The 22,273-nt window shown below is 49.7% G+C and overlaps 1 protein-coding gene across 1 annotated transcript in view; it reads right to left on the bottom strand.

Annotated features, from left to right (window-relative positions):
• Positions 1–10,956: 10,956 nt before the first annotated feature.
• The window catches only part of ILRUN (inflammation and lipid regulator with UBA-like and NBR1-like domains), a 248,944-nt gene continuing 237,627 nt past the window's right edge, over positions 10,957–22,273 (bottom strand). The window contains exon 5 of the mRNA XM_078644266.1: positions 10,957–15,201. Coding sequence (XP_078500392.1) covers positions 15,166–15,201 — 36 coding nt within the window. The 3' untranslated portion in view covers positions 10,957–15,165. The remainder of the gene's footprint in view (positions 15,202–22,273) is intronic.

The following is a 22,273-nucleotide window of genomic DNA, read 5'->3' on the forward strand; positions in this document are numbered from 1 at the left end:
GGACTTGAAAAGAGAAGGCTGATCAGGAAGCCTTAAGAAGGCTGAAATGGCAGAGAGGTAGCCTTTGACAGTGCCCAGAGGAGAGCCCTGCCGGGCAAGAGAAAGAAGGAAGAGGAGAACCTCTGAAAGGGGGGCAGAGAGTGGATCCACAGCCTTTGCTGTGCACCATGCCACAAATCTATTCCACCTGCAGGCGTATACCGTTTTTGTGGAGGGACGCCTGGCTGCCAGAATGACATCATAGACTTCAGGAGGCAAGTCAAATGGCCTCAACTGCCGCCGCTCAATCTCCAGGCATGGAGGTGGAGGCTGGACAGGTTCGGGTGGAAGAGCATCCCCTGCTGCTGCGACAGAAGGTCCTCCTGAAGAGTCAGATGAATGGGGGCTCGACTGACATGCTGAGTAGCTCGGGATACCAGTATCTTCGTGCCCAGTCCGGAGCCACAAGGTTGACTTGGGCCCGGTCGCGCCTGATCTTATTCAGCACTCTGGGCAGAAGTGGTATAGGCGGAAAGGCGTATAATAGACCGCAGATCCACTCGTGACGAAAAGCGTCTCCGAGCGAGTGCCGCCTTGGAAATTCCAACACGCAAAACGGATGACATTGCGCGTTCTCTTTGGTGGCGAATAGATCTAACCAAGGCTCTCCCCATCGCTGGAAGAGGCCTTGCTCCACGTACGAGTTCAGACGCCATTCGTGTTCCATCATGCACCGGCGGCTGAGTTCGTCCGCCCTGGCATTCAGAGAACCTGCCAGGTGTTGAACTGATAGGTGTTGAACCACCAGGGTGACGCCCTGGTGTTCCAGCCAGAGGCACAGAGCCTCCTGACACAGGGTCCACAACCCCACCCCGCCCTGTTTGTTCCAATACCACATGGCGGTGGTGTTGTCCGTGAACACCTGCACTACACTTCCCCGGACAGAGGGAAGGAATGCCTTCAGTGAAAGTCGGATCGCCCGCACCTCCAGAAGGTTGATATGGAGCCAGGACTCCACCGGAGACCAGAGGCCTCTGATCTCCGCCTCTCCCATGTGGCCCCCCCCAGCCCAGGAGAGACGCATCCGTCACTACTACGTGCTCCGGTTGGGGTAGGGAGAGGGATCTGCCGCTGACCCAATCGCGGTCCGTGAGCCACCACTGCAACTGTCTCGCAGTGCCCTCCGAGATCAGGGCATGGTCGGACAGGTTGCCCTGATGCTGGGCCCACTGAAACTTCAGGTCCCACTGCAGAGTTCGCAACCGCCACCTGGTGTGATGCACCAGAAGGATGCAGGAGGCCATCGGCCCCAGAAGCCGCAGCGTCAAACTGACCGAGACTCGGGGAAAAAGGCTGAAAGATCGGAATCAGAGCCTGAATATCCCAAACCCGCTGCTCTAGAAGATAAACCCGAAACTGCGCCGAGTCCAGAACCACTCCGATGAAGAGGAGCTTCTGAGAGGGACACAGGTGTGACTTCGGCACACTGATGGAGAACCCCAGCTGGGGGTGGCTGACGACTGTCTGGTGCGAGCCCAACTTCAACAACCAGTCCTCGAGATAGGGGAAGACTGACAACCCTTAATCTGCGCAGATGAGCTGCGACCACCGCCATCACTTTCGTGAACACCCGAGGGGCGCTGGTAAGGTTGAAGGGGAGCACGGTAAACTGGAAGTGCTCGCGGCCTACCGTGAACCGCAGGGAACGCCAGTGAGCCGGCAGGACGGGGATGTGAAAATATGCGTCCTGTAAGTCCAACGCTACCATCAAGTCTCCTGGGTCTAGGGCAGCTAAGACCTGAGCCAAAGTCAGCATCTTGAACTTCTCCTACCGGATGAAGCCATTGACATTCCGCAGGTCCAAGATAGGGCGTAGGCCCCCTTTGCCCTTCTTGGGAACCAGAAAGTAATGGGAGTAACAACCACACCCTACTTCTGGCCCAGGAACGTGCTCGATAGCCCCCTCGGCCAAGAGGGCCGTAACTTCCTCTTACAGAAGTTGCAAGTAATCCCCCGACACACGTGGTACTGCGGGGGCATGGCTGGAGGGGTCGCCTCGAAGGGGAGGGAGTAGCCCCTTCGGACGATTTGCAGCACCCACCAGTCCGAAGTGATGAAACGCCAGTGGAGGAGCTGATGGCGAACCCTGCCCTCCACTGGCGTCGAATGGGCCTGAAAGCTCGGACTAGGAAGGCTTTGAGGCAGATGCTGCGGTGGTGGATGTGGGCTGGTGTCGCCGCTGTCCCCTGGCATCGCAACGGCAGTTGCAACGTCCGCCGCCGCGCTGGATGTTAGTCTGCGGCCCATGGCTGGCAGGACGTGTGGGGGCGCCCCTTCCTTGGCCACGAAAGGCAGAAGTTTGCTGACGCTGGCCCGACAGGCCCAAGGACTTGGCGGTAGCCCTGGAGTCCTTGAAACGCTCAAGCGCACTGTCTGCCTTGTCGCCAAAGAGGCGACGGCCATCAAACGGCATGTCCATGAAGGAATTCTGGACATCAGCCGAAAAGTTGGCGGACCTCAGCCAGGCGTGGCGGCGAACCACCACCGTCGTTTAAATCGTCCTGCCCAGCGAGTCTGTGGTATCCAGCTCACATCGGATAGAGTACCGTGCTGCATCCCGCCCCTCCTCAAGGGCTTGAGCGAGTTTGACCCGGCCTCCTCCGGGCAAGCTGGCAGCATGTCCGCGACAGTGTTCCACAGAGAGTGGGTATAACTGCCCAAAGGGCAAGCGGTGTTGACCGACCGCAACCCCAAACTAAGTGAGGAGAACAGCTTCTTACCGAACTGTTCATACCTTTTGGATTCCCGATCAGGTGGAGCAGTCAGGAATGCGGTCTGGGACTTAGAGGCCTGGATAACCAAGCTCTCGGGGTGGGGTGGGTGGACAGGAAGCTAGGGTAGCCCGGGGCCGGGCGGTGGCGCCTGGCCACGTTCCGATCTACAGGCGGACCTGTAGCTGGCCTGGATCAAGTGACCAACAGAACGTCAGATAGGGCCTCATTAAACGTCAGCAGAGTCTCCGAAGAGCTTGCCTGCGGTTTGAGGACCTCGGTGAGCAGGTTAGTCCTCACGGCCGCGACTGGGAGCTCGAGACCCAAGGGCTTGGCCGCCCTTGTCAGCACCACGCTATAAGCAGCACCCTCCTCCGTAGCCACGGTAGGAGTGGAGACAAAGCCAGTGTTGGGCGAAGCGTCCAAACCACTGGCCTCCCATAGATCCACTGCCCAGCCCTTGTACGACTGGCACTCCCGTGCCAGAGGGTCCTCAGACCCCTTCCAATCATCCTCGTCTTCCATCTCCTGATAGTCAGGTGCAAAGGATGGGGCCGGATCATAGAAGAATTGCTCTTCTCTCGGCGTCGAATGCCAGATCCAGACCGAGGGAGGGACCAGGGACGACGGCGTCCAGGGACGGCGTCAGGGACGACACCCTGGGGTCGCGCCAGCGGAGGGTTCGTAAGGTCGACCAGCGGTGACCCGGATCCGGTGGGGCCCTGGGGCGTCGGGACCAAAGTCGTTGACGGCGCCAGGGTCGAAGCACCCGACAGCGAAGGGGCCGAAGCCCCCAGCCCGCTTGGGCTCCCAGTCGGGGCCGCGGGGCTCAAAGGCACCACAGTGGGACCAGACGGAGGAGAGAGCGACCTCTTGGCTATGAGGAAGGCATCGTTCTCATCCGGCGTCGCGTTCAGCCCAGGGACCGGCGGGTATGGGGCTGGCAGCTGCACCAGCGGAGCCGCGTGGGCGGTATCGCCCAAACCCCCGGCCGCATCGTGCGAGCGTCGGGGGGAGTCGGAAGAGCGATGTCGTCTCTTCGACGTCTTGTGCATCTTACCGGAGGACTTGGAGCCAGATGAATGGTGTCGACTCACCGAGCTGCGATGACTGTGGCCCTGCGACCGGTCCTTCGACCTCCTTCTCGACCTTGAACGGCGCGGGGACGACTGCCAGAGCTCGAGGCGCTTACGGGACCGCTCCTGCCTAGCCTTAGACTTCAAGGCCCGGCAGTCGGGGCACGACGTGTCGTCATGGTCGGCCCCAAGGCAATACAGGAACCGGCGATGGGGGTCGGTAACTGACATCAGTCGGTTACAATCGGCACAGGGCTTGAACCGGGCATCCCTACCAGCACCGATAGTCTTACGACTCGAAACAGGATCAAAAAGATCGAAAAAGTTAGTCAAAAAGTGACTAAGGAGTACTGCTTTTTCCGGATCTGCGCTTGCTGGCGCGGAAAAAAGAAGAACTGACGTCAGTGCGCGAGGGCGGCGTCCAAGTACTCAGAGGACGCCGTCCCGGCGCCGAGGACATCGTCCCGGCGCCAATGACGCCGGCGACGGACAGGGAGCTGCAGATGACGCCTACCGACGCGCAGGGGTACTGCTACGCAAAACTTCCCAGATCCAGTCTGACGCCTGGGGATATTCTAAGGTAAGGAATCTAACAGTAACCGGTTTCTTTCAGATTGCACATCTACACAATAGTGCTTTGTGAAAGTGTGCGGTGTAGACCAAGTTGCTGCTTTGCAGATGTCATCTAGGGGAATGTTCCCAAAGAATGCTGTAGAAGCCCCTAGTTTACGTGTGGAATGAGCTCTAGAGGGAATGGTTAATGTGTGTTTGGCTTTAAGACAGCATATTTGGATGCATTTAACAATCCACCTTGTAATACCCGCTTTTGAAATGGGATTGCCCTTATGAGGTGGGGAGAAAGCCACAAAGAGTTGTTTAGTTTTCCTAAAGGATGTTGTCCTTTCAATGTAGTAAAGTATTGCTCTTAACATCTAGCGTTTGAAGAGCCCGTTCTGCCACTGAGTCTGGGTGAGGGAAAACAACTGGGAGTTCAACAGACTGGTTAAGATGGAACAACTTTGGGTACAAAATTTAGGTTAGTTCTAAGAGCCACTTTGTTATGGTGGATTTGCAAAAATGGTTCTTGTATGGTTAATGCCTGGAGTTCATTAACTCTTTTAAGAAATGTGATAGCAACTAGGAAGGCTACTTTCCAAGTAAGGAACTGTAATTCGCATTTGTGTATAGGTTCAAATGGGGGACCCATGAGTCAGGTGAGGACAACATTTAGATTCCACACGTAGAAGGTGGAACTCAAGGTGGAATTATACTCTTAAATCCCTCCTGCTTTGATAGAGGGTACCCTAAACAAAGACAAGTGTTGTCTGTTTTGGAGATAAGCTGCTTTTGCAGCAAGATGTAGTCTTATAGATGCATATGCTAGGTTACATTGTTGTAGATGCAAGAGATAACAGATAATGTTCTGAATAGAAGCATCTAGTGGATTAATTTTGTTATTTGTGAAGTAAATCAGAAATCGCTTACACTTTGCTGTGTAGCATGCTCTGCTGGCATCTTTTTTAATGATATTCATGCAGTCTGGCGGGAGATTGAGGTAGCCAAACTCTAAGACTTCGGGTGCCAGATCGCAAGGTTGAGTTGAGTGGGATCTGGATGCCTTATCTCTCCATGGTTCGGAGTAAGAAGTTTGGGTGAGAGGCGTAAGTTTTGATGCAGAACTCCTGATAGTTCCAAGAGGGTTGTAACGCATGGTTGTCGGGCCCATGTTGGAGCAACTAGGATCATTGTGAGGGAATGCTGTTTGAGTTTCCGAACCACTAACTGAGTGAGTGGGAGAGGCGGAAAAGTATAAGCAAATTTGCCTGACCAGTTCATCCATAGCACATTGCCTTTGGAAAATGGGTGTGGATACTTGGACGCGAAGCTAGGGCATTTTGCGTTTTGGAATGTGGCGAACAGATCTATTTCTGGGTGGCCCCACATGTGAAAGAATGAAAGAAGAACTTGAGGATGAAGTTCCCATTCATGGATCTGTTGTCTTTGGCGACTGAGCAGATCTGCAATCTGATTGTTTACTCCTGGGAGGTGTTCTGCAAGGAGATAGCTTTTTTGAGGTATGGCCCATCTCCATTTGCTTTGAGCTAGGTGTGAAAGCTGCAGAGAGTGTGCCCACCCCCGTTTCTGTGTAATGTTGTCCGTACGGACCAGGGTAGCTTTGCCTACTAGATGGAGTTGAAAGGATTTTAACGCTAGAAAAATTGGCAATAATTCCAGGTAATTTCTGTGGAATTGTTTTTGCTGAATGCCCTGAATGGTATGGTTATGAAGATGAGCTCCCCAGCCGGAGAGGGATGCGTCTGTTTTTAGCACTATCTGTGGAACCAGGTCGAGGAACAGCCGCCCTTTGGAAAGGTTTTCTGTGTTCCACCACTGCAGGGAGCGATGTGTGCGTCCGTCCTCCAACACCAGATCTGTTAGCTGACCTTGAGCCTGGTTCCACTGACGTGCAAAACACTCCTGTAAGGGACGCATTTGGAGTCTTGCATAAGGGACGATGAGAATGCAAGAAGCCATCATTTCGATCAATTGCATGAACACTCGAGCTGGTAATGAGTGTTGAGGCTGAAATTTGGATATTAGAGCTTGCATAGTGCATATCCTGAGAGGGTTGGGGTATGCTAAAGCTTTTGAAGTGTTTATCGTAGCGCCTGGGTATTGTTGTGTGCTGGACGGTTGGAGGTGGTTTTTGGTGAGATTCACTGTGAATCCCAAGTAGTTAAGCAGCTGGATTGTTTTGTGTGTGTGTTGCACACCGCTGCTGCGTGACTTGGCTTTTAAGAGCCTGTCGTCCAGATAAGGAAATATGTGAATGTGTTGTCTTCATAAGTGAGCCGCCACTACTGCGAGGCACTTGGAAAAGACTCTGGGTGCTGTAGTCATCCCGAACAGAAGGACTTTGAATTGGTAGTGTTGACCGTCCACCACGAACCTGAGATATTTCCTGTGAGCGGGGTGAATATAAAAGTAGGCGTCCTTTAGATCTAGAGTGGATAGAAAGTCACCTTGTTGAAGCAGTGGGAGCATCTGTTGAAGAGTGACCATATGGAAGTGGTCTGACTGAATGTAGAGGTTTAACGGTCTGAGGACCAGTATTGGCCTGAGAGAGACGTCCTTTTTTGGGATTAGAAAGTAGAAGGAGTAAACCCCTGTGCCTTGATGAGGTAAGGGGACTGGTTCTATTGCATGTTTTTGTAATAGAGAGAGAACCTCTTGTTTCAGAAGAGTCAGATGTTCCAAGAACATTGGACGTTGTCTGGGAGGGATATTTGGGGGAGTTCCAAGCAATAACCATACTGGATAATTTGTCTTACCGACTTGTCTGTTGTGATAGAATTCCAGACAGGTAGGAACTGTGAGAGGCGTCCCCTGACAGGAGTGGGATGATCGGGGGAAGTGAAGGGAAGTCACTGTTTGGTGGTAGGAGAGTTGTGGGTATTGTTACTGTGACCACTTTCCTTACCATTGTTGCCTCTGTACCCTCCACAAAAGTATCCTCTGCAGGAATTAGTTTGATTGGGGCTTTTATAGGAAGAAGAGGGATGCTCCGAGCCAATAGTTTTGGAGTCAGCCCTGTAAAAGGAGCGACAAAATGAATATCTAGGGTAAGATAATTGCTAAGCCACCATGGACTTGGTAGTTTCCGTATCCTTTTTTATCTTCTCTAAAGATGCATCTACTGTGGGCCCAAAAAGATGCTCTTGGTCAAAAGGCTGACTAAGAATAGCGGACTTCGCTTCCGGTTTGAATTCGGAGATTTGGAGCCAAGCGTGCCTGTGTAGCAAAATGCTGGTATTAATAGCACATGATGCCTTATCAGCCGCATGAAGCGCAATTTGATAGATGTATTTGTTATTAATTTTCCCTCGTGTATAAGGTTATTAGCTTTGTCTTTATATTGGTCTGGAAGATGTTGCATAAGGTTTTCAAGCTCATCATAGTGAGCTCTGTCATATCTGGCCAACAAAGCTTGGGAATTGGCAGTCCGCCAATGATATAAAGCCTGTGACGCGATACGTTTTCCAGATTAGTCCATGAGTTTGGATTCTTTATCAGGGGTGTCGTCTGTGCTTTGTGCGTGCATTAGACACAAGAGAAACTAAAGGGACCTGACTTTTAACGTACACTAGATCATTGGGAACGGTCTTATGTTTTCTGTCTACCCTGGTGTTAAGAATCCTGGCTCTGACGGGGTCCTTTAAAACTTCTGGTGCATGTTTTAGCATGCCTTTTAACATTGGTAGGGCGTGCTTGGACTTTTGTGTGGATTCAATTGTTTCCAATAAAAAGTCTTCCTCCAAAGGATCAACGTGTAACTGTACCCCGTGGTATTGAGCAGCTCTATTTATTAGTTGTGCAAACCCAATACGATCATCTGGTGGTGATGGCCTAGAGGGATAGAGGTCCGGGTCATTGCGTGGGTCAGAATCCATGTTGTAATCATCCCAAGGATATGTATTGTGTGGGATGGTATGTGCTTCATCATCCCTATCTGGATCTCCATTCCCACCCTCATCAGTATAATCATCTTCATCATCCTGTGGTTGAGGTTAAAATGTATGATGTGGGGAGTGTACTGTAGAAATGAGCAGATTTGGATTCGCTGGAGGAGAAGTATTAGTGCCTATCTCCTTGCGCTTCATGGGTATTTCAGAGTCTTCTGAAGGGGCCAATTTTCACTTTTTAGGAGACTGGTCAACAACTTTGCCAGTTTCTGGGTCAATGTAGAGAGTTTTTTGCTTTGGATCCGACAAATCTGGTAGAGGCTGTTGTATGTCCTTTTTGGGTGCCGAAGACTTAGGGTCAGAATGTTGTTTAGACCTTGTCACTGAAGCTTTCTGTAGGGTCTTGGACTCCTTAGCTTTTGGTACAGGAGTTTGTGGCTCAAAGACCTTTTTCGGCTCTGAAGGTTTATTCAGCACCGAAGATTTTTTCGGCTCCAAAACTTTTTTCGTCTCCGACTGCTTGTCCTTTGTTTGTTTCGATGCCGAGGTCTTTGGTGTTGAGGCTGTTTTTGGTGTCGATGAAGAAGCACCTCTTTGCTTTTGGACTTCGGTGCCGAAGGTGATTTTTCAGCACCGGAATGGGGTTGGCTCGATCCCAAGCCGGAAGGCTTTTTTTTTTGGTTTCTTAGCCGGGCCAGAGGACGGAGCATCTAAAATGTGTTGCCGGTGTCGACATGAGCCAGAGGGCGAAGGTGTTACCGGAGCCTTGGATTTAGTTTTGGTTGGGAGCGGGGTCTCAGTACTCATGGACCGCTGAGTGACTTCAGCTTCGGAGACGGAGATGTCTCCTTCATCAGCTTGTTGCTTCAGCTGGAGATTGGGATCTGCACCGAAGATGTCCGGAATCAAGCTGCTTCCGCGAGACATTTCTTGACGTCGAGCCCAACAGACAAGGATGGTTTTCTTAGACCTGAAAGAAGCACAGGCCTCGCAGTTCTGGTCTTCGTGCCCTGGGAAGAGGCAGGGGTTACAAACCTCGTGTAAATCAGTGTGTGGCAACTTAGCACCACACCCAGGGCATTTTTTTTTTATAGGAGTCCTTTCCATTGACCCCTGGCGTGGTCGGTGCGGATAGGCCCAACGGCCCAAGTCGAAGATCGAGGATTTTATATTTCCCGAAGATACGTGTCGAAAAGGAAACACTATCAAGACAATACCGCTGAGTGGTGAGGGATTGCGTGTCGAAGGGGGTTTGAAAACGACACAGACCCGGAGTGCAGCAAATCACATTCGAACCCGATGGCGGAAAAAACTATCTGGAGATGGAGTTGATGCCCCTGCACACTATCGTCCTAAGGAGGAGTCACCTACCTTGTGACTACAAAGACTTCTTCCAAGACAAAAACAAAGTGCAAACATTCAAGCCCAACACCAGATGGCAATCTATGCACAAGTATACAATCCGTAGCTCATATGCTTCGAACACTAATTTTTAAGGCAGCTATTTTAAAAATGTTGCAAACCGAGGTTATATATACTCCGTCTCCATAAGCTTTGAATTAAGTTTGTAGGGCACCAACACAAAAGCTATATCAACCCACTTTACAGTAAAAGGCATCTCCAACCCAAGATTGCCATGCTCTCATGGGTTCTGCGGATAACAGTTTTTGTGAAATATATATTAAACTACAACTGTGTCTGCTAGCAGTGGAGGGCTGGGAGATAAAAGTTGCCTAGAAAATGGCTCATATTGTTCCCCTTTTATCTAGAGAGAGTAGTGAGTTTAATTGTCTTCAGGTTTGGAGGACAAAGTGTACGTCTCTCAAGACAACTGTATGAGATCTCTCATAAATGGGTGTCTGGCTGGATACTTCTTTCCATCTATCCACCTATAAAAGCAGACCGTCTTCAACCCACCAGGGATGTGTCTCGGAATTCCATATAGCCAGTTAAGTCCTATCTACTAAGTCACAGGATTTTTGTACTGAGAAGTGTTCTGGACAATGATTACAGTATTGAATGGTTCCAAGATGCAATTTTTTCAGAAAACAAAAAAATAAAGGCGAGTAGGTGTCTAAGAAAAATAAGTACCTACAAAGTCAATAGTTCTGGTCTGCATTCTGAATATGAATAAAATATTTGTAAATAGCGGTTGCAGTGAAAAAAGAAAAAATGCTTTCTGAATACAATGCATCTATGAGATACAAAATTGAATGTCATGATTCAGTATGTTTTTGAGATGTAAAAAATACCCCTCATGCTTGCAATGCAAGAAAGCAACAGGAGATTGAATGTTGCACCAAGCAGTTACTTGCATGAGGTAAGACATGAATATTCCTCTGGGCGGAGCCAAAGCCCATTCTATATAAAAACATGTTTAAAGTGGCAGCAATAGGTTTACAGACAGCTAAACTATTAAGCAAGACCTAAAAATGTGGGCATAAGAAGATGAGTTGATGATGTATGCCAAACTGTCCTCCCAAGTACATCTCTCCATCATGGAAAAAAACATCCGTACAGGGCATGCCAGGTCTGTCTGATAAGCCACCAGTGTACCTTTCCACAAACTGGGTCAGATGTGTGCGCTTATGTTCTGCAGTTGGGGAGCACCAACTGGGAAGGGAAAGAAAAAGGAAAATACACAAAGTAAATAACAGTGCAATTACATTTTGTCAGTGTTAATTTAATCGTACAAATATTCATTTATACAATAAGGAAAGTTCCTTTTGTATTTTCATTTTGTTTTTCTTGTGTTTATTTACCCAAATGTGCTATCGGAGGATTCCCTGCAGAGCGGAAAATCCAACAACACACTGCCTTGTGTTCTACACATGCACTCCCTACTACATCATACAGACAGCCAAATAACCAGCACACGCCTCACACAAGAAAGAAAAAGAAAAGGACCACCAAAAGCCCAGACACGAATTGCAGGCATCTTAGGCGGCAGTGGCGGTTAGAGGTTCAACTCCCGACGAAGACAGTGGGCAGAGGGGCCAATCAGAATGTCTACTCAGACAGCGGACACCATACACCAAGGACCAGTAGGGTTCGACTTAAAACCGGGCAGCAGGCCCTTAGAACAAAGAAGCACCTGGCATGAGTTCACAAATTAGGGAAAGTATAAACAGCTCACACAGGAGCGCCGGTGAGGGGTAAATTCAACCCAGAAATGGGCAGCGGTCGCTTGTCACAGAGCAGTAGTGCCGGCCAGGGGCACATAACAGCAGGGAGCAAAAGCAGGATAGCAGGAACATCTAATGCAGCAGTGAAGTTGAAGTTGTAATCATCGGGCACGAGTCTGTGCTACTAGTCAGATGCCTAACCCCAAAAGCATAGTCAATTAGGGCGTCAGTCAAGACATCCAATGCATTATATAAGCCACGACTTCAAGTGCTAGTGAGTAGTGTCTCCTCGAGTCACAGACTGCTCCTCGACAGGGCTTCGTGAAGTGGATGTTTGCGTTTTTGTGGAGTTTTTTATGATCACTTATAAACCTGCCCAAGAAATAGCATAAAGCTGGAATACATTGGGGATTAGCCTCGTGCGGGAGAGAAGCGGTAACTAAAATAGCATTCCTCTTAATGTGAGCTAATAAAATGAACCCCTGGGCAGGCCTCTTCAAGCACTGGACACCAGTTCTGCTGAAAGTGCGCTTTTTGCTGTGGTTTGTAATGCGGAAAGGAAACATATTAAATGACTTCGTGGGTTTGGGGTGTGGATGAAGATCGCTATGAATTCAGCTGTGAGGGGCTTGTACACAACCAGGCTGCGGCAATGAGAACTGCAGAATAAAAACTCAGCAAGTCACTGTAGGGGGTGCAGACTAAATGGTTGCAGGAGAATGAACTTCAGATTTAACCCAATAATATAGCAGGAGGCACAATCATCTTGATAGCTTAGTAGTTTCACAAGTGAGAAATCCTGTACCAAATAAAATATCACGCAGGAAGATGGAAGGCACTCGGGAGTGTGCAAAAAGACGGCTCAGACATAGAACCAGGCTCTGAATTATCACAGAGAAAGGTTCCATACAAGCCAACCAAATTACCAAAGGGGTGAGGAGAGGGAACAAAGATGTTAATCACTGCAAGTCAAAGAGATGAACAGACAAACTCAACACAAACAGCGCAGTCACTCACGGCATAACTGAAATCGGTGGAGGAAGGGTGAGCTTTCTCCAAGAGAGTGGCTCAGTTGCAGTAGCTTCCTTTACAAAATCCAAATCACTGACTCAATTAAAAAAAATATTGTAGCATCGACATCCAGATCAGCATTTCCATCCAGCAGACCATTTATCAAATATACAGCAGTTTGCAGCTTTCAAGCCGCTCACTAGCTTTTCAACAGCTTAGTAACAGGCTGTGGAATATGTTGGACACCAGGGAACAAAAAAAGAAGGCCATCGCCTTCTCCAGCTCACCTCAATTGAAGAGGTGGGAGCAGATATGCCCCTGGCTGAAGCATATTAAGGCTGGATCTCCCTCCTATGGTTCTGTTATTACTAATAACATGAAAAGATAAGCACCCCAATAAGTAAGTCTGTACCAGAGCCGAGAAGGGTATGCACCAAGTAATTTCAAGTCCAAAGGGAACGCCTATTTTGGACACGTGGTCACCAGCCTAGTGCTCTTCTAGGAGGCAGGGAAGAGGTTAGTGTGCAGGACAGGACCACAGTGAGGCACTGAAAGATTGCGATACGGCTGCTCTAAGAGAAAGAGCACCTCCCTTGTGGAGTTGGTAGAGCAAGCCAGTCTAAGACAGCTATGCATTGGTGTGCTCATAAGAGGCTAGAAAGTAAACTTGAGTGTCTTTGGCAATGCAGCAGTTTTCATTCCTCTAAAAACAATTACAATTCTGAGGATTAGCCCGATATTAAAGATAACGTGGATGGGGACAAGAAGCCAGCTGCCACCTGCCAGACCTACTTCCTGCTCTTGATAAATCCCCCTACCGACTCAAAATAATTACTGGATCTCAGCTGCAAAAAGAATTATTGTGAAAATGGTGCTCCACAGTGTTTTAACCCTTTCCCCCGACAACAGTCAAGAAAACAAAAATAAATATATAAACAGGTGTGAATTCATAAAGGGTCCTGTGGCGATCCATCAACAAAGCAATTCATATTGACATAAAAATGTGAATGAAATCACAGAATCTTGTTTGAGGGCAACGAGGTCCCATTACCTAATCTAATTAAGGAAAACAAGGCGTGAAGGAGTACAGCAAGACTACTGAATGTTTTCTTCAAGGTCTAGGTCACTTAATATGGTCCCTTACAAGAGGCAAGATTACTGCATTTGGGCTTCCTTGTTTGAGACATATGTTGACAGTGAGTCACTTATCAGGTTTACTGTCTGTAGCAGGCAAAACATTGAAGACATACAAGAGAAGAACGGTTCGGCAGTCTGTTAAACTGCACCACCACTACTTTACATATTGACGTTAGTAGCAATACTATTTTATGTTAATACAGTCAAAACCAGTAAACCACTTGGTGTCACTGAGAAAATGTTAGGGGCTACAAACTCCCTCTTGGTTTTTGTGACTTGCCCCGCAAAGTTGGAAGAGGTCCTTTTACGGGTACTCAATCAGGAAATTGAAAGTGCCATTCTGCTTAGGTCTTCAACTGATGACAAGAAAAAACACATTCAACCTCAGTGAGGAATATCTTCCAACGTTAGGTGAACTCAACTGTACAGTGCATATCCCACCCAGCGGACCATCTCCGTTGGCTGGAGCCCTAGCATCTTGTCTCAGAAACGCAATGCCACTGCTCTCAGTCACAGCCAAAAGCCTGAAGGTATAGGGAAAATGTGGTGTTACAAACAGAAAGAGAAAAAAACTAGGACTGTGTCTTGGGAAGGGATTAGCATAATTAGTCGGATGTGGACCACATTTATTCTAAATGAGAAAAGAAAACATCAGACTAGATGATGGGATAAACGGGAACCAGAAGACAACGAACAAGATACTAATAAGCAATCAAGACCATCAAAGTGAAGACGGCATTCATTGCTTATGCAGATATACATTAACAACCCTTCTCCCTTCCTCCTATTATCGTTGACTCAACATCCCAACCCATGTGGAGCGAAGCAGACCAAAAACTAGAAACCCTCTTCTATCGGTGCCCTCAGTTTTTCCCCAAATAGGTCGTTACCTCCAATCTGCCCCCATCGTCATTACCCAAACATACGCACAAGAAGAGACTAAAAGAAAAAAAAAAGCTCAGGGACTATAAAAAGAAAATCCGTTCACAACTTTGATACTAAAACATTGAGAGAGGAAAAATACCTCCCCGCCCATTCTGTGCAATCATCACCGATACTTCCGCCCTCCAGTTGATGCACGAGACTCAGTGGAGTGCCACTGAGGCAAGACGAATTCTGCTTTGCAAAATAATGGATTAAAAAAAACACACCTATTGCCCATTGCACAAAAAAGAAATGAACATCATTTGCTCACAAATACAATCGCTCCATAGGCAAAAATGTTTGTCCTTTAGATTTTTTGTCTTACTTAAAGATGGCTTTTCTTTTTTAACTCCTCATACTACTTAGACTCGGTCAGTGTTCGTTGTGTGGGAGATATATGTAACTTTTGTGTCGGAAAATCCTGTCAGCAGCGTTTTCATAGCACGCTCTCAGCCTGGCACACACACGCATGCAGATGCGGATTTCGCAGACTATGGCCTGGGATTCTTCTTTATGTTGTCTTCCGGGGTGCAGAGGTGGAGGGGCAAAAAAGCATCCTCTAGTAGGTCAAATGGCACGCCCACGTTTACCCCTGCAACAATCCCGGGCAATCACATTCCCCTTTCGCCCAAAGTTCGGGGTCCTGCTTTGTCTTCGTGAACGAACACCCGTTTTTTGTTTAAGACTGTCCAAAGGGATATGGGCCGTGGAAACTCTGTTGAAGAGAAAGACAAAAGTAAGTCAGTTTAAATGAATGAGGAAGTAGTTAGTCAGAGAATGCAAATGAACATTATTGCTTACTAAAACCAAGATTAACCAACAATATTAAAGTAACACATTTGCGCTCGACCTCCCAATAATGCGATTTAATAATCTAAATGATGTTGCCAACTATTCGGTAAATTAGTAAAGCGTCCAGTCAGAAAACCTGCATTTGTCAAGCAAAGAAATGGGGCAAGAAGCCAGGAACACTAACATTCGGGGGAAAAATTATCAGACTGAAGTGTGACACGGCGGCAGAAAGACCTCAGGATACATACACACTGTAATGAGCCGCCCGGGCTCTCCGATACATTGCATCAGAGCACAGACTCCTCGGGGCGGCCTCGTCCCGAGGTAATAAATAAAGGACGGGAGATCGCTCGGGGTCTTCCCACTACTAGTGTACCAGTGAGTGGTGTATCATTATTTCAGCACGGTGCTAGGCCTTGACCCCCCCCCCCCCTCAGGCCACGCCACATTGGTAAGGAGGGTGGGATATGCGGCAAATGCAGAACAGAACATCCCCCTGCGGGCCTTTGTGTGGCCAAGGGGAAGATCTGCTCCAGTTATGGAAAGGTTCGACAAACCTACGTCAAGCCCCGTGTCACTCAATGACCCGCTGACCCGAGAGGAAGGCCTGGCACAGGGGCGCAGTTTTACCATGCAAGACAACAATGATGATGTATTCGTCACATCTTTTATCAGCCAGTCGGACTAACAGAAGAGGCCTCCCCCCATGTGCTCCGTCACAGTGGCCAGATCCACCATTCAGGCATTGATTGATATGGGGGGTGTCCGTAAATGTCATGGACTCAGACCAATATGAGCGGTAGTCTCCACGGCCCCCGCTCGCTCCCACATAAACCAGAATATAAACATATGGAGGAAGTCATCCACCCCTCCTCAGAGGGATGATCGAAGCAACAGTCACCAGTGACAAACACACCACAACGGCTAGATTCCATATCACTAAAGGAAAGAAGAGGAGCCTACACAGCTGCCACACAGAGGAAGACTTGGGCCTGGTTTTCTTTGTAAACCAAGTGCACGACTCTCACACCAAAGCTATCCTGAAGGAGTTCCTGAAACTGTTTGAGGGTCTAGGAAAGTAGGGTCTTCCCGCCACTAGTGTACAAGTGAGTGGTGTCTCATTATTTCAACGCTGCGCTAGGCCCCGACTCCCCTCAGGCCGCGTCACACACACACGTTACTGGCTCGTTATGAACGCATCAGAATCACTGCTCTTTACACTGCTGAACCAACAACTGTAACAATTACAGCTCAAATTACAGTATATGTGTAATGACAAACTTACAAAATACCACAAGAAGAGAAAGGGTGTAACAGGACTGATCCTAGTCCCCTTCAGTAAGAACAATGTCAACAAAATAGGAACAATTACAAATTCAAACTACTGCTTCAAATAGAAAAAGATTCCTTTTTTTAAAAGAACCCTCACCCACCAACCTCGGCCAATCAGGTGGGAACCCAATGATGAAGCATGCCACCAACTAGGTTGGCGGGTGAGGGTTCTTTTAAAAAAGGAATCTTTTTCCCTTTGTAGCAGTAGTTTGAATTCGGAATTATTCCTTTTTTGTTAATATTGTAATGACAAACTTAAATATTAAGCGCATCAATGAGGACAAAAAGGCAGGGTTTATTAATACACAACTATCTACTGAAGTATAGGCTTGTGTGGGTAAACTATGCCAGCATTTACTGACAATTCGCATCAGCTGCATTTTTTTGTCAGCAATAGCTGGTTACGCATTTTTGGTTCTAGGTCATAGCCGCTGTATTATAGCATGGCAGAAGGATAAGTTACCAGTAAGTTCAATTGTTTTCTGTTTGGACAGAAGACACAATCCCTATCAACGGTCTTTGGACCAGAGCTCGATCAGGTGCTCCATACGTGCTTTGAACCATCCTAGATGAGAGAGGACACCTCAGATTCACAAGATCCCTTACCGAGTAGGGTGACCAACTGGCATGGATGCAAATTCAGGACGGTAAGTGTAAAAAGTCAGGACAGAAGGTCAACATTAGGGATAAACTACGTTTTACAGACACTTCAGAGGGAGTTGTGTGATAGTATATAAGTAAATAGACAACCACTCAAAGTCAAAAGAAATTTATTTTCGGTTGAGACAATCGTGCACTTCATGGTTTTTCGGTATGCACGCAACCTTGCGCAACTGTGCAGGTCTGTTTGTGGTATTTCATATGATAATAATCTATTTATATGGTTACTGCACTGGGTTGTCCAATCTGATATTTTGTTTACAACTCATGGTCCTGAACAGGCATGTTTGGTGAGAGAAGTGGTCGAGAAGATCTGCTCATATGCTTTGTTACTAGCATCTCATATCGGAGTGCCATTGTGAGATGTAAAGTGACACGCAGAGGTGAACTAAAGGGAGGATTGCTGTGATGATCCCACTACAGGGAACACATTATGGGTGTTTCAGCAAGTGGAGAACAAGTTACTTACCTTCGGTAACGATATATCTGTAAGAAACAGTAGTTAGTATTAGATTCCTTACCTTAGAATATCCCCAGGCGTCAGTCTGGATCCGGAAACTTTTGCGTAGCAGTACCCCTGCGCGTCGGTAGGCGTCGCCTACAGGCGTCCCCTGCGGCTCCGCGTCCGTCGTGATGACGTCACTGGAGTATATAGACGCCGCCTCCGCGCGCTGACGTCAGTTCTTTGCACACAGCTTTTCCGCGCCAGAACACGCAGAGCCATGTAAGAACCAACACTGGTGCCATGCGAAACTAGGGCCCTGAAGGGGATGACCTTAACCCTATGTATCAGTTCACAGAACGGGGAGGATGGGTGGGGCGGTAAGGAATCTAATACTAACTACTGTTTCTTACAGATATATCGTTACCGAAGGTAAGTAACTTGTTCATCTGAAAGAAACAGGTTAGTATTAGATTCCTTACCTTAGAATAGATACCCCAGCAATACCAACCCCGGTGGTGGGTCTGCGAACCAATACAGCTTACACCAGAAAGTCCTGAAGGACAGAACGGCCAAAGAAGCCATCCCTCCGAACTTGACTGTCCAGGCAGTAGTGCCTTGCAAACGTGTGCAGCGAGGCCCACGTAGCCGCCTGACAAATGTCCTGCAAGGGGACTCCCCGGCCCAGGGCAGTAGTAGCCGCCGTGGCCCGAGTGGAATGAGCCCTCAGCCCAACAGGAGGCTCCTTCCGAGCCAAAGAGTAGCACGTTTTGATGCACAGGACGACCCACCGAGAGATGGTCCGTTTATGCACCGCCCGTCCCTTCTTCGCACCCTCGTAGCCAACAAACAGTTGGTCATCCACCCGGAACTGGCGAGTGCGATCCATATAAAATGAAAGCGCACATTTTGGGTCCAGACGATGGAGCCGCTCTTCATCCTTTGAAGGATGCGGAGGCGGGAAGAAGGAGGGTAAGGTGATGGACTGCCCGATGTGAAAAGCAGAGACTACTTTGGGCAGGAAAGAAGGTCTAGTTCTCAGAACCACCTTGTCTGGATGAATGGACATGAAAGGAGGTTTGACAGAAAGAGCCTGGAGCTCACTCACTCTCCTGGCAGAGGTGATGGCAACCAGGAAGGCCGTCTTTAAAGTCAGGAGACGGAGAGGACAGGAATGAAGTGGCTCAAAGGGAGCACACATTAAGAAGGTCTGAACCAGGTTCAAGTCCCACTGAGGCATCACAAACGGAACAGGTGGATACATGTGCGTGATGCCCTTCAAGAATCTCGTTACAATAGGGGACTTGAACAAAGAAGGTTGATCAGGCAGCCTTAGAAAGGCCGAAAGGGCAGAAAGGTAGCCCTTGATAGTGCCCAGAGCAGAGCCCTGCTGGGCAAGAGAGAGAAGAAAGAGGAGAACCTCGGAGAGAGGGGCAGAAAGAGGGTCCACAGCCTTTGCTGTGCACCATGCCACAAATCTGTTCCACCGGCAGGCGTATACCGACTTTGTGGAGGGACGCCTGGCTGCCAGAATCACATCACAAACTTCAGGAGGCAAGTCAAATGGCCTCAACTGTCGCCGCTCAATCTCCACGCATGGAGGTGGAGACTGGACAGGTTCGGGTGAAGGACCGTCCCCTGCTGCTGCGACAGAAGGTCCTCCAGAAGGGGCAGGCGGATCGAGGGACCGACTGACATGCTGAGTAGCTCGGGATACCAGTACCTTCGAACCCAGTCCGGAGCCACAAAGATAACTTGGGCCCGGTCGCGCCTGATCTTCTTCAGCACTCTGGGCAGAAGTGGTATAGGCGGAAAGGCGTACAATAGACCGCAACTCCACGCGCGCCGAAAGGCGTCGCCGTGCGAGTGCCGTCTTGGAAACTCCAACGCGCAGAACTGATAACATTGCGCGTTCTCTTCTGTGGCGAATAGATCTAACCAAGGCTCTCCCCATTGCAGAAAGAGGCCTTTCGCCACGTCCGAGTTCAGATGCCATTCGTGATCCACCGAGCACCGACTGCTGAGTTCGTCCGCCCTGGCGTTCAGAGAACCTGCCAGGTGTTGAACCGTCAGAGTCACGCTCTGACGTTCCAGCCATTGCCAGAGACGCAGAGCCTCCTGGCAAAGGGTCCACGACCCCACTCCGCCCTGCTTGTTGCAGTACCACATGGCGGTGGTGTTGTCCGTGAACACCTGCACTACACTCCCATTGACAAAGGGGAGGAATGCCTTCAGTGCTAGGCGGATCGCCCGCAGCTCCAACAGGTTTATATGGAGCCGGGACTCCGCCGGAGACCAGATGCCTCTGATCTCCGCCTCTCCCAAGTGGCCTCCCCAGCCCTGGAGGGACGCGTCCGTCACAACCACGTGCTCTGGTTGGGGAAGGGAGAGGGATCTGCCTCTGACCCAATCGCAGTCCGTAAGCCACCACTGCAGTTGTCTCGCAGTGCCCTCCGAGATCAAGACATGGTCGGACAAGTTGCCCTGATGCTGGGCCCACTGAAACTTCAGGTCCCACTGCAGAGCCCGCATCCGCCACCGGGCGTGATGCACCAGAAGGATGCAGGAAGCCATCAGCCCCAGCAGCCGCAGCGTCAACCTGACCGAAACCCGGGATAACGGCTGAAAGATGGGAATCAAAGCCTGTATATCCCGGACTCGCCGTTCCGGAGGATAAACCCGAAACTGCGCCGAGTCGAGAACCGCTCCGATGAAAAGGAGCTTTTGAGAGGGACACAGGTGTGATTTCGGCACATTGATGGAAAACCCCAGCTCGTGCAGGAGGTCTGCCGTCATCTGAAGGTGGTGGACGACTGTCTGGGGCGAGCCCGCCTTCAACAACCAGTCATCCAGGTAGGGGAAGACTGAAACCCCCAACCGACGCAGATGGGCTGCGACCACCGCCATCACCTTCGTGAACACCCGTGGGGCGCTGGTAAGGCCGAATGGGAGCACGATAAACTGAAAGTGCTCGTGGCCTACCGTGAACCGCAGGTAACGCCGGTGGGCCGGCAGGACGGGGATGTGAAAATACGCATCCTGCAAGTCCAACGCTACCATCCAGTCTAGCGGGTCTAGAGCAGCCAAGACCTGAGCCAAAGTCAACATCTTGAACTTCTCCTTCCGGAGGAAGCCGTTGACGTTCCGTAGATCCAAGATAGGACGTAGGCCCCCTTTGTCCTTCTTGGGTACCAGAAAGTAGTGGGAATAGCAACCACGCCCTACTTCTGGCCCAGGAACGCGCTCGACGGCCCCCTTGGCCAAGAGGGCCGTAACTTCCTCCTGCAGAAGTGTCAAGTGGTCCCCCGACACACGGTGGTTCTGCGGTGGCATGGCTGGAGGAGTGGTCTCGAAGGAGAGGGAGTAGCCCCTTCGGACGAGCTGCAGCACCCCCCTGTCCGATGTGATTGCGCGCCAGCGGGAGTGGTGATGGCGAACCCTGCCACCCACTGGCGTCACATGGGCCTGAAAGCACGGACTAGGAGGATTTGGAGGCCGATGCTGCGGGGGGAGGTGTGGTCTGACCTCGCCGTTTTCCCCGACCGCCTCCACGGCGGACTCCACGGCCGCCACCGCGTTGAGAAATGTGTTGCGGCGCGTGGCTGGCAGCACGTGTGGGACCACCCCTTCCTTGGCCACGAAAGGAGCGAAACGAACCCGTTTGCTGGCGCTGGGTCGAGAGACCCAAGGACTTGGCCGTGACCCCGGAGTCCTTGAAGCGCTACAGCGCGTGGTCCGCTTTGTCGCCAAACAGGCGACTGCCATCGAACGGCATGTCCATCAAGGCATTCTGGACATCTGCCGAAAAGTTGGCGGACCTCAGCCAGGCGTGGCGACGAATCGCCACCGTCGTGGACATCGCTCTGCCCAGCGAGCCATTCTGGCAGCAGGTCCGCGATCGTATCCCACAGAGAGTGGGAGTAGCGGCCCAAGAGGCATGCGGTGTTGCAAGACCGCAGTCCCAAACTCAGGGACGAGAAGACCTTTTTTCCATACTGGTCGTACCTCTTGGATTCCCGGTCGGGCGGGGCCGACGGGAATGCGGTCTGGGAAGTCGAGGCCTGGATCACCAGACTCTCAGGGGTGTGATGGGTGGACAGGAACTTGGGGTCATCCGGACACGGACGGTGGCGTCTGGCCACGTTCCTATCAACAGGCGAACCTGAAGCGGGCCTTGCCCACGTGCCCAAAAGAACGTCAGACAATTTATTTATTTTATTTATTTATTTTTATAGTTTTGTATAGCGCGAACAAGACCCGTGGGTATCAGAGCGCTTAACATCGAGGTAGGTTACACAATTGACAGTCCAATATCCCATCTAAAAACAAACAGATATAAGGTAATAGGCACTATGGCTATAAGGGTGCCTAAATAAATCTATTCAACACATGTGCAGTTAGTAATATAGGTGAGAGAGGCCTAGTACATAAACACGATCCATATCAGTAGAAAAGGTAGACCTTGCAAGACCCCAATTGCATGAGGACAAGGGGTTGCGGTTACTTGGTAACCCGGACTCATTGAGTACTGTTGCTTAGGAATGGATTAACCCTCTCAGCA

This window comes from Lissotriton helveticus, chromosome 5_1 (assembly GCF_964261635.1).
Source record: "Lissotriton helveticus chromosome 5_1, aLisHel1.1, whole genome shotgun sequence".
Taxonomy (NCBI): domain Eukaryota; kingdom Metazoa; phylum Chordata; class Amphibia; order Caudata; family Salamandridae; genus Lissotriton; species Lissotriton helveticus.